Raw genomic sequence first — 17159 nt, 5'->3', positions numbered from 1 at the left:
CTTTGAAAGAGAAATCTAAATCACTCAGTATAGATTTTGCAATAATAAATATTTTCTGCGCATATAGGAATGTAATTTGCATTATGCTTTCTGAGAAATGTAAGATGTTTGAAGCAAAGACCACACACAAAAGAAATTATGTTATCAGTCCCATCACTCGTAGCCGCACTAACTTGATTCGATGCCCGTCGCTTAAGCTGGTCCTGTCCAAATGCGTATGGGGGCAGAGAACTCCACAGCGCAATTATTGAAACTTCTTTGCCTAATAAGCGGCTCTTAAAGGAAACTGAAGAAATCTGTCTTCCTGCCGGACGGCTCCCAAGGGGGTCCTACTAGACTACCTGCCTTACTGACTACCGACGGAAAAAGTCACGTTTTTGCGGACAAAGGTCACACGAGTTTTTCTGGGAGCCATCTGGATTCTAGTTGTCATGCAGAGATGAAATAGGAAGCGTCCTACAAATCCGTACATGAAATCTAGAATACAAATGACTCCTACAAAAACACTTGTAACCGTCTGTCCACAGAAACAGGACTTTTTAGTCGGGTATGTTCTCACTTGGTAGCCTCACTCTACAATCCTTTTAGACAAACGTAAAGCTGAATAAAAAAGCATTCATAGGCCGACCACTTCTGAACCGAATAAAATAGAGTATGCAAACCAAACAGATCGAGGAGCAATGCCAAATGAAAATGGACCGGACGCTGTCGCAGCCCCTGAGATCTCAGGTAAGCGTCGGTTTGGTTATGGTGTTTTCTGCATCCTGAATGAAACTATGGAAAAAAAATTACCGACGATTACGTTACTTCCTAATGCGAAATTTGAGCGCAGCAAATAAGCTGTTTCACCTTTTCGATAGTGAGTCAACCCCAGCTGCGGAGTTGGTTTCAGGGACAACGCCGCCGATGCCGACACAAACAATATGATACCCTCGCTTCCGCAGCGCTAAGAACCAGGTCTAGCCGTGGGAAGGTGGTCACGTATTCGTCGACGTGCCGGGGCCTACGTGAAATAACCGGCGCGTCGGCAACTGAAGAGCACCCTATCCGCCACACAAGAACAGGGAGGGGGGGGACCCTTTCCTCCTCTTTCTGCATGGCGGCGACGGTGTTCTATGCAGTCACGTTATCTTGACTCTCTAGCGGCGTCAGCGGCATCCAGCGGTATCAGTCGGTCGCTGCTAGCGCTGGGGGGATGAAAGGGGGGCGGAGCTGGTTACGAGGCCGACGACGACGCGAAACCCAGGAACGGACGCCAAAGAGCTGCGCTCTAAAAAAAGAGCGATGCCACGTTTTCTACATCTCTTGCTTTCCTAGAAAATGCCAACGTAAGAGTCCTGGGAAGTACATGAAGGCATAACAAATTCTCTCTGACCGCTCTCTTTTCCCGCGTCTCCACGTGATGGGAACAAAGCAATAACAGTCACTCCAATAATGCAGACCCTGTAAGCGACAGTTCAATCGGTCATCTTGATTGCTTTGTTTTGTTTCTCTTCCGGACGTTTCTGCAGCGCGATTGCTGGCAGCAGTCAGGCATGCTTGAGCTGCGCCGCGGAAACAAGTGGACCGATCGAAAGTGACAGGCATTAAAAAGTGAAGATCGCGAAATACAAACATGAGGGATCGAAAAGAGACACACTAAATATAAATGATTTCGTAGGCCCATGTTGCATGACCTGCGTGCTCTTGCAGAGGCATACCATGGGATGCTTTGTTTCGTTGACTTTCGGCAGTGTCTGCACTTTGCTGCTATTTTTGCCGTTTGCCTCTAGTAAAGCGGAGGACCAACTGAAACGCGATATCCCGAATGCTTTCAATGTGAGTATAAATTAATAAGTTTTCCGGCCAACACAAAGTGCACTAGAAAAAACCCAACTGGGCACAACAATATCTCTACGCTTATGATGCGTGTGGTAAAAGAAGGGCGAGAAGGCTTCCAAAAGAAACTCTTCATTCTGCTGTGTCGCACCCAGAAAGAGGTGAATGACTCAGCGGCAGTGATAGCAACAAGCGTCGAACAGAATGCCCGATGCTCTCGGCCGCGCCCAGTTTAAACCTGACAAACTTTCCAGAAACGCCGTAGAAAGTAATCACAACAATCTGGAACAAAGCTTAATTGCTTCGTCCTGGCTGAAATCAACAGAGGTAAATCTGGTCGCATCTAACGTAAACGACAGAGGCACAAAAACGCGTGCCAGTGGCAGTCAGCATGATGATTTATCAGAGAGCTTTGCGGCAATATCATGATGCGAGCATGGACGAGAGACATGTAAACAGGGGCGATGGAAAGAAACGCGATTGAGCGGTGTCTAGGCGCTCCACTGTTCGAATTTTTTTTCATCACGCTTTTACTATCTGTGTTATATAGCAAAAAGACGCTAGAGTCGTCCATGATGCATTCTAGGGCGATTCTAACATATTTTTCTTACCTTCCAGGGAAAAGCGAGATGAAAAATAACTCGAACAGTGGAGCACGTACGCGCCGCGTTGTTCGCCTTTCTTTCCATCGCGATAGTAGAGGAAGAATTTTTTTGGGGACTTAGGACCGGCGTGGAGTACTTCAGTATGTAGCATTTGTCTTAGCCAATTACTCTCCGGTGGCTAATAGAAATGACGTTTCTAAACGACCATGAATCTTGCTTGCTTTTGTAATAAAAAAAAAGTGATAAAGACGAGGCGCCTAAAGAAAGCTGTGAGAGGAAATGAACTGACCACTCAAATCTGCATATCACGCGCAGTAATCATCATTTGAGCGCTTCAGGGCAATCAGTTTTATGTAACAAATTATTTATCAAAAACAGGGACTGCGAAGTTTTCAAGCATCGCGAGTGCGCAACTGTGAATGGAAAAATACAGATGACTCTTTTGATTTGCATTTCTATCCTGGCTTTAGCAAAAATTTGCAGGTCTCTTCTAACTTCTGTTTCGAAGAAGTAGCGGGCCCACCGGTGTCGCAAAAGTCAAGACATTTCGGTAGAAAAACGCGGGCCTGCACTGAACACCTTTGCGGCTATTAATTTCTTTTCTGTTGATGAGGATTACTTTTCGCAGCCTTAAAAGAAATTCTCAGAATTGTGCTGCCTGCAACTTTGTGTTGAGTGGAAAGCATAATCTCGAGTTAAACAGACTCTGGTTATGTTGTAAACCTTCGGTCAACAAACAACAAACTATCCGAATTTCTGCTCAGCCATTTCTTGCACTTTTCAACCAAGTCTACATCACCGGGTGGTCAAAATTATTTCGGAGCCTTCCGGCATCTTTCTCGTCGTTTAATTTACTCCCGCCTTTCTCCCTTCCTCACAGCGAGGTTCAGGTGTCTGCTGAAAAGTGAGACAGGTACTGAACGCTCTCCTTTCCTCAAAAGCAATTCGCTCGCTCTAATACCCGGCTGCGGCAGCCGCCTTTTAATGGAGGCGAAGCGCAAAGACGCTCGTGTACTGTGCGATGTCTAGGTCGTTGAAATTATTCCGGAGCCCTCCACTACGGCACCGCTTTCTCTCTTTCTTCTTTCACCTTTCTCTTGGCGCAGTTCAGGTGTCTACCGAGGTGTGAGAAAACTGCTGCTTCATTTCGTTTCCTCAAAAACAATAATGCCATGTGACTTCCCAACACCGGAAGTGACGCCACCAAACAGCATATGATGACCAGAAGTGGCAATAGCGCCTCGACGGACTTCTTGTGCTATGGCAATGGGAGCTGCGCATTTTCCAGGCGTCCGCGGGGGGTGTTAGTGACCTTTGTGCTTCCAGCTTGTTTAAATGTGTCTAACGCGGACGTGATAGACTGTGCGCTAGTAGGGTGGCTCGAACCATCGATCGCCTTCAAATTTTTATGCGAAGCATATTACTAGAGCTACACTACAGCCCGTCGAGCGTGGCGGTGGAGCTACCATTGACCTTTAGCGTGACCACGTGACACCACGTGACAACATGACGTCACAGGAGAGGAGAGATGGGCTGCCGGCTCGCGCGGTCGGCCGCGGCGGTGGAGGCTCCACTTCAGAGGCGCGGCGGCTGACCACGTGACAACATGACGTCACAGCAGAGGAGAGATGGGCTGCCGGCTCGCGCGGTCGGCCGCGGCGGTGGAGGCTCCACATCAGAGGCGCTGCAGCTGACCACGTGACCCTATAGCAGCGGTATAAAGCTGAGCTTGCCTCGCTCTCCGGGCCCTTACGAGGCGGCCAGGTGTTGGGATGCCGCCTAGAAGCAGGGCTGATTTGAACAAGAAGCGAAAGCTTCAGCGGGCCACAGAGACCGATGAAAAGCGGGCTGAACGTCTGGCTAAGCGGCGTGCTCAATATGCGGCTCGGCGACAACGTTCTACAACAACTGAAGAACAAAGCGAGGAACTTTATCAAGCCTAGCCATCAATATGCTTCGTATCTGACTAGGCTTAACCTTAGCTAAGCCTCAGCCATTTTTTTTTCTCTAATAACGCGGAGAACACACACACCCAGTAGCTTGACCGTTTTTTGGAGCTTTAGGCAAACCGACGCATCCTCCCCAGAGCTAGCATGCCTGTCTGTAGAGCTATAGGCCTATGCTCTGAATATCGACGTCGCAACACGGCTCTGGGGTCACCTCAAAGTTACTTTCTGCACTCGCTAGGCTACGTGTTCGGGCGTTGCTGTCGGCTTGGGAAACTTCGCGGCCGGGGTGCCGCGGAGCGCTGACGTTTCGCTGCCAGACCCTCAGTTGGCATGTGAAGTGAAGCTTTCGCCAATCGCACGGATTAACAATGGCGTGCAAAAGCTCGGGCCAGTGCCTCCTTCCTCAGGCGAAGGACGCGGCGTGTTAAGGAGCGGCCAGGGATCACAAGCGGAGAAAAGCCCTGCGCCTGCCTAAGCATTCGTGCTCATAGCAATGAGCAGAAAGCAAACGTAAGGCGCTGCCGGTCTCCGTTGTACGAGCACCAAACTGTCAGTGAGAGGCGACATTATTCTCAAACATTGCCTCGCTGAACTGAACGAGGTAGGACCTTCAAGCCCATTTGCCAACAATAGCGGTGCCCTCACCCCGGCGTCAGATTCACAATCATAAATACAAGTACAAGCCGCGACATATTTTCACGATCCAAGGCGAGGCGTACAGGTAGGCAGAGGGGAGAGCCCAAGATTGAGGTCGGTCCTTTTAGCCCCAGAGCCACGTCTACCTCAGCGCGCTTCTCAAGCCAACCGCCGTGTCGTCGTACTCTTTGACTAAGCGCGTAGGTCGCGCGGTGCTAGGCACGTGGTAATATTTAAAACACTATGCAAAATTTGCTACCGCTCATAATTCGCCTTACAACCAACAATTTCATTCCTTCTTTTCAAATGAAAATGTAGAGAAAACCGCCACTGCACTTCTCTTAAGAAAAAGACGATAGCTAGCATGAAAGCTCATTGTGTAAGCCATGCAAATTTGCAATTAGCAGTTATGGGCAAACATTTCGACCACAAAAGATGCTTAGCAAGCCAGATAAATTAGTTCGGGCTCTTTTTTGTTCCAGGCCTTCGAGAACTTCCCATCTGCCGTCGCTTTGTACGACCTTGACCAGGATGGAGACCTCGATTGCCTGACTGCTGAACGGACGGAATTCAAAAAGGATCCCCTAAGCGCCACCTACATTTTTTCTTTCAAGGGTTTGAGGGGGCACAGCAAGTAAGGTCAACTGAGCCTTCTCGCATATTGTTTCACCTTGAGATAGAGTGTGTTTAATTAGTTCTTGTTAATAGCTAATATGAAATTGCACGGATTATATGACCAGAAAAACTGCTAAACACGTTCGTGAAGAAAAAGAGTGCCGCTCGAATTCGTTAAATGTGGCTTTTAAGTATAGCCGTAAAATTCTCGCTGATAATGAAGAAAGTTCACTTTTCACTTCATTTAAGAAATTGTAGCGGGGAATCGTGACGTTATACGGTGCAGACTAATGGTAATGTTGTTGCTGAATATCGGTAGCGGAATAGAAGGACACCAAATTATGTATATCAGTGCAGTTTAGTGGTCGTTTCTTGCACTTACGTTTCCTCTCCAGGAAGTTGCATGAAATGGGAATTTATTATATTAAGTTATATTAGAAAGAATGCGCTGAGTAGTTTAAAGGACGAAACAGGAGTCGTTGTCTCCTATCCTTCTCGTAAACACACGGGGTATCCATGCTATGAAGCTAGAAAAAGGGAAAGGTAGGAATAATCTGCTACAAAACGCATCCAGCGCAAAATACAGGTTATGAAGCAGTACTTGTTTTTGGACACACAAGGACTCGTCAGCTGACGGGGTAATCACACCGAGCAAAGTATTTGGCCAGCTTACTTTTGACAGTTGTTTTCGCTTCTTCCTGTTCTTGCGAACACGGCACAAAAATAAGCTGATATCGTTACTGTGCGGCAAATGTCCAAGGATTTTTTTGTAATTGCTTCTGTTGTGTCTAGCTTATGATTATTGTTCGCTGAAAACTATTCAGCTTATTGCTTTAGCCGACGAGATAATTACAGGTATTGAGAGTGGAGACCGGCATATTCCCTGATATTACCTCCTCTTTAAAAGGACACTATATTTAAATAAATGTAAGCCTATATAGTCACTACGAGCACCAAATCACTGATCACTTATGGCTCTTACTGCAGGCGAGACATGATTTTCCGTGTGTATCCTGGGACGACTCCTGACACCAACTTGTTCACGATGAACGACGGTAAATACGAATCCGTTATGCATATTGTGCGTAAAAATTCCTTTATTGTGCGTTGCAGACGCAATGCCAGTCGAGATGACAGCAAAACATTTTTTAGTAATTTTAACCATACATAACAACAAAAAAGGCTGAGAAATCGAGGCTAACCTAAGAAACATCATGGGGAATAAAAAAGGCTAAAGCGTACCTAAACCTCATCAAAATAAGGCGTTCAAGTACAAAAATGCTAACTTTCAGTGTAATTAACGTGGGGCTGTTGTTGCCTTACAACTAAACTTGTATTAGAATGTACGTTCCTGATGGAATTGTTCCACCTGCAGCGCTGTATGCAATTGCAGTTTTCCGCCATTGTAACGCAGTAAGCGCTGGAAACATGCGAATCACATATGCGAATTCCGGCACACCCTGTAAATTATGAGATGGAACTCCGAACATTTTTATCCCCTTGAGGCTGCAGCAACTGTTTCTTTCGAAACCAATGATCTAAATGAAAAGGCGTCTGCCAAAAGAAGTGCAATTTCAGTTGCCTGTTTTATGCACAGATATTTAGTCCATTAGAGAGGGCAGTTAAAATCAGCAGGATTTCGATGTAAATCACTTAGAAAATGTCTTTTAGCGGTAACCTCCGGTGCTCTGAAAGTTGTGGCTCAATTTTGACTATTGTTGTTTACAAACACTGACCCGTTTTGCAAAATTGTCAACACAAACTTGGAGGAGGACGAAACAAGCGTTGCTTCTCAAACCACCTCGGCATAACAATTATAAGACTAGAAAACTGAGCTAGTAGGTTCATACTTCTTCGTGGGAACAGCCGAAATAACAAAACGCAGACACAGAAAGGAACACATAGAACGCTTCGTCTACGTTCTATGTGTTCCTTTCTGTGTTAGTCAGCTTCGTCTACGTTCTATGTGTTCCTTTCTGTGTCTGCGTTTTGTTATTTCGGCTGTTCCCGCGAAGAATTACAAGACGTCCGCCTCCGCAAGCCCCTCGCGATATCTCTAACATTTTCGATAGTCATGTTTATTCGCCTTTCCTTTGTTTCTTCAAACGCTCAGAAATCCGATAACAACAGGGCTCTGTAGTAGTACTACAACGTCATCCATCAATATTCACTGAGTACATATTAAGCCACTTTTATACCAGCGGATACAGTGCAGCGGTCTGTCAGATAACGTGCAGTTGGAGAACATCTTCCTAACTTTAATCTCTAAACGCGCTGCTCGCAAAGCTTAATATAATGCACCAGTTTCGGGCCACATACTTCACTCAAAATGCAATAGAAGTGGCACATTACACTTGCAATTCAGAACATGTTTCCACTTTTCATTTACCCAAAAATTCTCAGGAGATGTTTGATCACCTAAAAAGAAGTTTCACTCGCTCACTGGTTTTGAAGGTGAGAACAAAGCTTAGAAGACAGCCGTTCTTCACGAATGCTTACCGGGTTCATAAAAACCGTCCTTTGTACTCTTTTTGCGCGAACAAAGCACAGCTGAAACCTGCAACCTTAACTGATAGAAGTCAACTTAGAGTATTTGTTATTTATGGGATTGTAAAAAAATAAATATTCTGCTTGTTTTGATCATTTGCAGATTATGACAATAAGCTCACGAACCATTTCATCTATTCCGACTATAAGAACTGTGCTGTTATGGAGTTTCCATTCGACAACAGGCAAAGTGAGCTTGACCGACCTGATGCTGGGAATCAAATCACATGTACCTATTTATTCAGGTTACACGTAATTCGCATGGTAAAAAATTCAGACGGACGATCGAGACACTATCTGCGTATAGCAAGGAGAAGCTATCTGAATGCGATTTGGATGGCTCGCGCGGGCGGCGCAGCGAAGTTTTTGCAGAATATGTTTATATTTGACTTTTAAGTTGCCTCGTAAAACTTCGAACGCTTTAATTCAACATACGCAGAATTAAATTGTTTTTATCAGCATGGAGGAAAATATAACTTCATCATTGAAAGGAAACTGTTCAGAATCACGCTCGGATTCCAGCGTGCTCTTTCCCCGACTTCCAAGTCGTGTTCCTCCATGTGTAACGCGTCTGTGTGTATTCGACTCGTCAGTTATCATCAGGTATCGCATTAACATCACGTGGCAGCTACACAAAAATGATGTATACAGTAACGGGCATACAAATCGCGCTTGTGTAGCATAGACAAGTCGCCTGTATAAATGTGTTATAAATGGAAGAAGCTACGTCACGATAATGTCAATAAAATTAAAAAAGTATGGTCTACGCCGTACTAAGCCTAGATCAACCCTCCTGTATGAATACACGAATACTGCCTCGACCATATTATTACGCAGCCCAGTTCAGTTTTTAAGCTTTTCTCAAGCCTACCTGAACGAGGTTAGACAACATTTTGCGGATCTTAGAACATAACACTGGTGCGCTTGGCCACGGGCCAAAAAAACACTATCTTGTCAACGGTACACATGAGAAAATTTCAAACGCTGAAGTCTGCTCCTTAATACATTTGGCCGCACATGTACACCCCCCGTGAAAAGTATACAGCCCAAGGCGTTTGCTTGTGAGGCCTGCGGTCAGCCTCGTTGTGCATCCTCAGCGACCGTAGTCTCTTGAAAGAGGAATGGCTATGCGTCCTTAATTTTCCCAAGCTTTGGACTGTTAGACGTGCTAGGGGGCCCCGCTAAACACCTTAGAAGCAAACCCCTTGGGCTGTATACTTTTGACGGGGGCTGTACATGTATATTGGACCACGTTTTATTGACAACCGTGTGGAAACCGAGCGTTCTCAGTGAACAAACCATTATTCACTCGTTTCGTCGCGCTTGTGTTTGCTCGCCGTCACGCGGACGGCGACCAAGTGTTCTCAACATTTGGACATTTTTCAGCTGATCCAGCTTCGCCTTCGATCTACGCGGCCTGTTGAACCTTTAAACCGGGCTTTCCTCGAAAGCTGTTGGAAATTGAGCGTACTTTGAAGTGTTCGCCTGCGTCTAGCGAACGCCCGCCCACATTAGACGACGTCGATGAGGGCACATTGCACGAGGCATGGCCTGCATGCGCGGTGTGCTGCTCATCATTTTTCAATGCGTAAGCATTATACGGCTCATTGCCAGCGAAATTCGGCGACATTCACCAGCAGCAGTGACGTCACCAATCTCGTCACCTCAGTTGCGTCACCAAGTCTCGCATGACGTCGGGACCACACCATAAGACTGTGACGTCTGCAGCCAAGTGAAATAAATTTTGGTTTGGTTTGATTTATTGGGGTTTAAAGTCCCGAAGCAACTCAGGCTATGAGGGACGGCGTAGTGAAGGGCTCCGGAAATTTCGACCACCTGGGGTTCTCTAACGTGCGCTGACATCGCACAGCACACGGGCCTCTAGAATTTCGCCTTCATCGAAATTCGGCTGCCGCAGCCGGGATCGAACCCGCGTCTTTCGGGTCAGCAGCCGAGCACCGCAACCACTGAGCCACCGCGGCGGGGCTGAAATAAATTTTCTTCCCACAGTGCGGGAAATTGAACCAAGAACCTTCAGATTACGAGGCGAGCATGCAACCCATAGGCCGTTAAACCACGTGAATTCTTGGCGAAGAAAAGTGAACCTACCCAGGCAGCACCAAACCGTTGGCCCAATACTGGGAGTCTGTTGGCTAGGTGTGGCCCTATACAGGGCCAATGTTGCCTTCATTGTCCCCATATTGGCACTGCCACAATGTGCCATTTCCAACATTGGCCCTACTTGTCCGATGTTTTCCCCATATTGGCAATGCCGCTTACTTACACCTCCAACGATGGCCCTACTTGTCCGATGTTTTCCCCATATTGGCCATGCCACTTAGTTACACCTCCAACGATGGCCCTAAATGTCCGCTATCGTCCCTATATTGGCAGTGCCGCCTCATTACACCCGCGACGATGGCCCTACTTGTCCGCTGTTTTCCCTGTATTGGCAGTGCCGCTCTACGACACACCAAAGGATGTCCCTGTGATTATCTGTGGTTAATTCTCTCAATCCGTTTTTTTTCAATATTCGGACTTGTTTATTTATTTATTTTTTATGACCAACAGCAGCGCTAGCGTCGAACTCTGACGCGAAATTACAATAAAAAGCGCGATGTAATTGATCGCGCGAAAGTGAGCAGAGGCCAGACTCATTCACGAAGGTATACGAATTTTGAAAAGCGGCGTCTTTTGTAATTATGGTATGCAAAGAAAAAAAGAAAGAGAGAAAGAGGTGCCACAATCAAAAAAATGAAATTTCGATTCGAGGAATGGTATAATAACGCACTAATTAACGTACTGCCTCGCATATCTCTCGCCTACCTCGCATACCACAGCCCCCGATTATAGGTTGCCGGTTCAAATTCGTGTCTCAAGATATAGGGTCAACTTAACAAATAAGTTTATGCTGCACGAAACGCAGAATCGTATGACACAATCCGGAACACAATGCCTCACCCACAGGATGCTCACCCTAGAAAAAAACAAATAAATCGCTTTTTCCACTAGGTCACAAATTATTGCGTGGCGCATTTGGAGAGAAGAAACAATCTCAGTAAAACGGGATTTTGGTTTTATCGCAAATAAACAGTTGACGTGAACAACTTGCTGCGCATTTACTGCGTGAAGAAGCAGCACATGGGAAAGAAAATGTAGATGTATGTTAAATTAAAAAAAATAATAAGCGAACAAACGGCTCTGCTTCCTGAAGCCGCGAAGCTAAGGTGGCTAGGTTTTTTTAATGTCGCAAATTGTTTTGCTATTCTGCTGTGCTTTTTGGGTATTCTATAACGACGGCTCTAGCATACGTTTTTGCTTTAAATTATCACGTTTATCAAATTAAAGATCGGAACTTTTTCCCGGTCGCATTTCCACTAGTTTTTTTTTTGCCTTTTCTTTGCGCGTATCCTTAATACCAATGAGCCATAACAGGTGCATTGCTGAGTAGCGCGCCGCTTTATTTCGAGCTAGCGCAGATACGCACGGGTGGGCCGCATGACTATGGCTTAGACCGACCTGCCTACACTGGTGTGTATAAAATGTAGGGTATTCGTCGCTCTAGAAGCGAATCATTCGATTATATTGATGAATAGTGTTGCTTGGACGTATGTCATCCTACTTTGCCCGCCACAAGTATATATGAAACACTCAGAGAACACGCATTGTTCCCGCTAATTTTATTTATTGTTTTATATTTCCGGTATTTTCATAGTAACACATTTATCTCAGCTTCAACCAAAGAGGCACACGACCGCAGAGATTACGCTAATGTCTGGAGCCGTTTTGACGAAATTCATGCCCAAGCTCCACGTTTCCACTTCCAACATCTCCGCATTGTCATTTCCTTGCCGCTTTTCACGTGCTCAACTGCCTATGGCGCATCCTCCGGACATTCCGGAATTCTTTCACTCATTTCACCCCCCCCCCCCCCATCTCCACCCCCTTTTTGAAGTCCTATACAGCCGCCTTTTGCCGGGCCGAGCCTCTTTGTTGGAAGAGCGCTGGCCCTCACCATGCTAGGAGTTATTTTTTTCTTTGTGATTTTAGGTACACTGACCTTCTCTAACCTGTTTTCCCCTCGCGCCCAACTAAGCGCAACGCCGCTCATCCACCCTCCCTAGATTTTCTTCTACCCCTTTTCATGCTGCCGTTTCTCTTGCTGCAGCAAATTCTCCGAAAAATATAAGAAACCTGTCCCATGGTCGCCTCCTCCTTTCCCGAACACTCGCCCAACGAGTATCGCCTGTAGCTAGCAAGGCGGCGAAAAGCCACACAACCAGCGTGCCGACGAAGCATGCGCACTCAAGCTGACGCCGTTCGCTGTCGAGAATCCGCACCCGATACGATTTGATAATTATGACGGAATTCAGTAGCCTGGCCTGCAAGATTCTATTTGTGAGTACCACCATACTTTTATATTGAAATGTGTTCGGAAATGAATATGGTTCTTGGCGTAATTGCCGCTTTGAAGCAGCGCCGACCTTTTTTTTCTCCGGCAGGAAAAGAGAAAGCGACAAAGCACTGGCGCCAACTTCTGAATGCCAACTTTCACAGCGAAATGTCTAGCGCAAAGGCATGCACAGAATGGTGAGAACTTTATTTGTCAGCTTTGATAAAATGGATTTACCGAACGTCGACTATCTCTTCAATCACCGTGGCGGAGTGTTGTGTGGCCCGACTCATGTTGCGTTCATTACGACATTGGTCGTATATCGTTTGTGCAAGATGAGTACCAGAAGCGCTTATTCTTCCACTGCAGCAGTTTTCTGGCCGCGTGTAATATTCCCGTGCCGGGTGCCTTTGTCTTGGCCAGTTACAGGCGTACGAGAAAAAGCGGAATTCCTGGTCCCAGCGAATTTTATCCATGTTGTCTCGGAATTAATCACCCATGGACTATCGGAAGAGTGATTTCGTGTGGTTTTCAAGTAAGATTTCCGTCTGCCCCGTTACATGCATGCCAAGCGGCATCGATAATCTGCTTACTTTAAAAAAGTGTATTCGGTCTCCTGCGTTCAGCGCATTTCGCAAAACTGTGCAAGCCGTCTTTGCATGGAATATTATATTTCATAGCGAAAAAAAAAATTGCTCAAAGCTGTTCAATGGGGAGGAGCTGCTACCACCTGTGCCATACTTTGATGGAACAAAAAGGCAAACAACCAGCTCGCAATAGACTTATAATTTTGATAGGAAATATAAAATTAGATTGATTTGTATTAAATACTATATTTATCTCTTTTTGTGACTTTTAATATGTATTTGAGGGTGTGACACGGCAAACTGGGATTAGAAATTAGCAATACGGTGGGAAAAAATTGTTAAATTCAATTCAACATTTTGCTATTAGTGTGGGGATTTATATTAAGAGTCATTTAGAAATTATACTTTCAACATATGTTGCGAATACCTTCTCGCACACTACGCGCCACTAAGATCAATGTGTTATTTTATTTATGTGTTATGGTTGTACTTACACTCATGATCACATCATGCACCTCTTTGCAGCTGCGATGTACAGCCAGGTCATCGTGCAAGAGCTTGGCGAGGAATTTGTTTCAAGGCAATGCAAAAGTCCTCTTACAAGAGGAGTGCAACGATTAGTGCCGATATGACTCATCGATTCAGCGGCTCCGGCACATTGCATTTCACGATGTACTGGCACCGTAGATGCAATAAATTTCGTTCTTTGAATCCGTTCTTTCTTTTTTGTATGTCTGCTGACTGCTTATATGTAAAATGTTACACATACAAGCTCCGGCTGGTGGAAAACAAGCGGTATATGTCTGCATTGTTGCTGGCCAGCAAGAGGTGTGGTACAAAACTAGGTGGGACCGCCGATCGCATACAATTTCCCACTGGCCTTGCAATTGATATGCCACCTATAAAAGTTAGATCAAAGGTGGAAAAGTGGGCACAAGTCGGAGCGAACCTGGGGCTATTATTGATACTGGCGGAATGTGGGCATACTATTGGCGCGAATTTCGGGCCATTATTGACAGATCGACTGAATGTGGGCATACTGTTGGCGTGAGATTGGCTGAATATGGGCATAGTATTGGCACGAATGTCGGGCCATAATTAATAGATTGGCTGAACATGGGCATGGTCTTGGCACGAACGTTGGCCATTTGTGGATAGACTGGCTGAATGTTGGGTCAATGCTGGTAGCTAGACTGGCTGAGTATAGGCACAATCTTGGCATGAATGAAGGGCCATTGTTGGAAAAAGTCTCGGATTGCTCAAATGCCAGTTTAGGACCAATATTCATGCCAATTTCCGCCACTCTTTTGCCACTGTTGGACCAATCAATTTGTGCTGCTTGGGTAGTGAATGCATTTTCTTACTACCGTATGCGAATAAGTAGACGTCTCAGTAGAAAGGAAGGGATATTTAATGAACCTCGCAACAGAGCTCATGATAAGCCAATGCTTTTGATTCAAAGTACTTGTGAGTAGTCCTAATTCCGTCCATGTAACGGACTTTGATAAAGATGTGACGTTTTCAAGGAGTCTCACTGGTCATCTCGGGACGATATTGTAATTCATAAGCGGGGAAGATTGAGCTTTTGGGAGGTGTCTTTTATGCAGATATTTTCTTTACCTCTCACGTTTCGCTGCTTATGTGAAATTAGCTCCACTTTTAACAACGCTATTGTTGTTCCTGTGCCACAACTTTCACATTAACTATCACGGGAGCAAGCGCTTCTTGCACAAGTTCCTACCTCTCGTATGCCATTTCAAGGGAACACAGAGCCGTCACCTCGCGTAGGCAAAGCCCAAATCAGCGCAGTGTGTTGCCACTGCCCATACGGGCACCAAAAATGCATGGTTTTGAATTCAACTGAAAATTATAGCTTACCGTGTGTGGTTTACTTTATCGAGTTTTGCCAAGGTGTGGAAGGACATCTCCGGATCAAGAGAGGTGAAAACGAAGGCGTTAAAGCGTTAGTCGAACAAGGAGAAATAACATGCTCCCGTCAACAATAATGGTTTGTTAGGTGGGAGCGCATTATTTATAAAAAGTATTTTAGGTCGCCTTCAAAGAAGGTGGCAAAACTTGCAACATTACAGTTGCCAATTTTGTTTCTACCATTGCTGTTTGTTAATGGAAGTTTGCATGCTTAATTAGAAATCCTTTTTATTTTACTTACAGTACCTTTGTTGCGAGCAGCGTTTTCTTCACGGAACGCATAAAAAACACAGTGTCCCATTCGTTACTTTGCAAAGTTTGTTGTTGCTTCTGCCACTTTTTCTTCATATAATCAATTTTATCCTTCAGCTCCTTGCACAGAATGCACGTTGTGGGTATCACCTGAAGTAAAAGGTGGTGTCCCTGAAATCTGCGTCGACCAGTACCAGGAGTATTGCGGTGAAGGCGTGATGGTATACGACGAAGAAACATGCGCACAGTTTGACCACTAGAAGCCTTGCCGTAAAGGCAGTAAACCTCACAGGCAGGTGCTTCCTCTTAGGCCAGGCAGGAGAGACAATAAATTTGGTTCCGAAGTCTTGCATTTGTCGTTTAGTCTTCGTTATTTTCCACACATATTCCTTCTTCAAGCAACACTCCACTAGCAGTTCTTGACTGACATGAAGGAAGTTTTATTGGTTTATTGGTTTATTAGGGTTTAACGTCCCAAAGCTACTCGGGCTATGAGGGACGCCGTAGTGAATGCCTCCGGGAATTTTGACCACCTGGGGTTCTTCAACGTGCACTGACATCGCACAGTACACGGGCCTCTAGGATTTCGCCTCCATCGAAATTCAGCTGCCACGGCCGGGATCGAACCCGCGTCGTTCGGGCAAGAAGCCGAGTGCCATAACCATTGAACCACCGCGGCGGGACATGAAGGAAGGAAGTTTTGTGGTAGGAGAAATAGATGGATATATGCTGGACTTGCTGTACCAATGCCTGGTTCTCATAGACGAGGTCGATGCAAGTATTTCGCGAGGTTTTCACAGCCGTGGGAGGCGTTACGAGCGAGAGGAACGGGATGTTCTGCCGCATAGGTGGTAAGAAATTCCTGTATGCCTTTATATCTACATTAAAGTCGCCACCCACCCTGCCACCCTGGCAGGTTGATAGTTGATAGGCGAATTCGCTCATTGTTCTCAGCGCTAACGCATGCAGCCCATATCTCTCTCTCTCTCTCATCACCCCACGAACCTATACCCGCGATTCAGGCGTCCACTGATCCAGGGAGCCATTTAAGAGCACTTTCTTCCTGGAAATGGTCGGAGTGTAAAGCGTTGTCAACGCCAACGAACACAATTAAAGCCGACGGCCTATGGCTTCAGCGCCGCGTTTCTGGTGCAACACTGTCAATGCGAACGCATGAAGCGCACATCTGTCACTACCGCCACATAGCTTAAAGCATGATTAAGGTTTTCACGGTTCCAAGAGGGAAGTTATGCGCCTTCCCTTTGGTTCAGGTGTCCACCAAGATTTGTGAGACAGATACTGCGCATTTCCTCAAAAACCAATTTACCAATTTTACGCTCTGCTTTCTAAGCTCCCGCTCCATTGGTTTCCCAGCTTAAAGCACGACTAAGGTGGAAACTGCCGGTTACAACGGACAACGGCGACGGCAACGGCGGCGCCGCGAAACGCAGAAACAGGCGCCAAAGAGCTGCGCGCTAAAATACCGAAGGCATTTGGGAAATTTTTAAAGTGTGCTTGGCGAAAGCCTTGTGGTCAACCCACTGCCGCTTCCACGAACCGCTTGGCGCGGAATCACTTGACCGCTCCGGGCCCATGGGTTTCACTCCCTCATCTGCAGCGAGACGTCTGGCAAAGGGGCGGCGCTGCAGCTGCCACCGCCTACGCGCGCGCGCTCGTTCTACCGCTACATAGTGACGTCACGGTTGATATGCACAGCTACGCCACCAATTGGCACGCCGGTTGTTAAGGAGGGGAGGAGGATGCGCTTTTACTTTCTCATTTCCAAGGTCCCGCTTCATTGCTTTCGCAGCTTAATGGGTGTCTACTG

At 46.1% G+C, this 17159-nt stretch overlaps 1 protein-coding gene across 1 annotated transcript; it reads left to right on the top strand.

The window, feature by feature from the left end:
• Positions 1–1701: 1701 nt before the first annotated feature.
• On the top strand, positions 1702–15591 carry LOC149342090 (uncharacterized). Its single transcript, XM_089546746.1, has 5 exons — positions 1702–1818; positions 5491–5642; positions 6611–6678; positions 8274–8360; positions 15461–15591. The coding sequence occupies exons 1-5, from the start codon at positions 1702–1704 to the stop codon at positions 15589–15591; spliced, it is 555 nt and encodes a 184-aa protein (XP_089402872.1).
• Positions 15592–17159: the final 1568 nt, after the last annotated feature.

This window comes from Amblyomma mixtum, chromosome 5 (genome assembly GCF_055824585.1).
Source record: "Amblyomma mixtum isolate Tamu chromosome 5, ASM5582458v1, whole genome shotgun sequence".
NCBI lineage: Eukaryota > Metazoa > Arthropoda > Arachnida > Ixodida > Ixodidae > Amblyomma > Amblyomma mixtum.
This window is presented reverse-complemented; position numbering and strand designations above follow the sequence as displayed.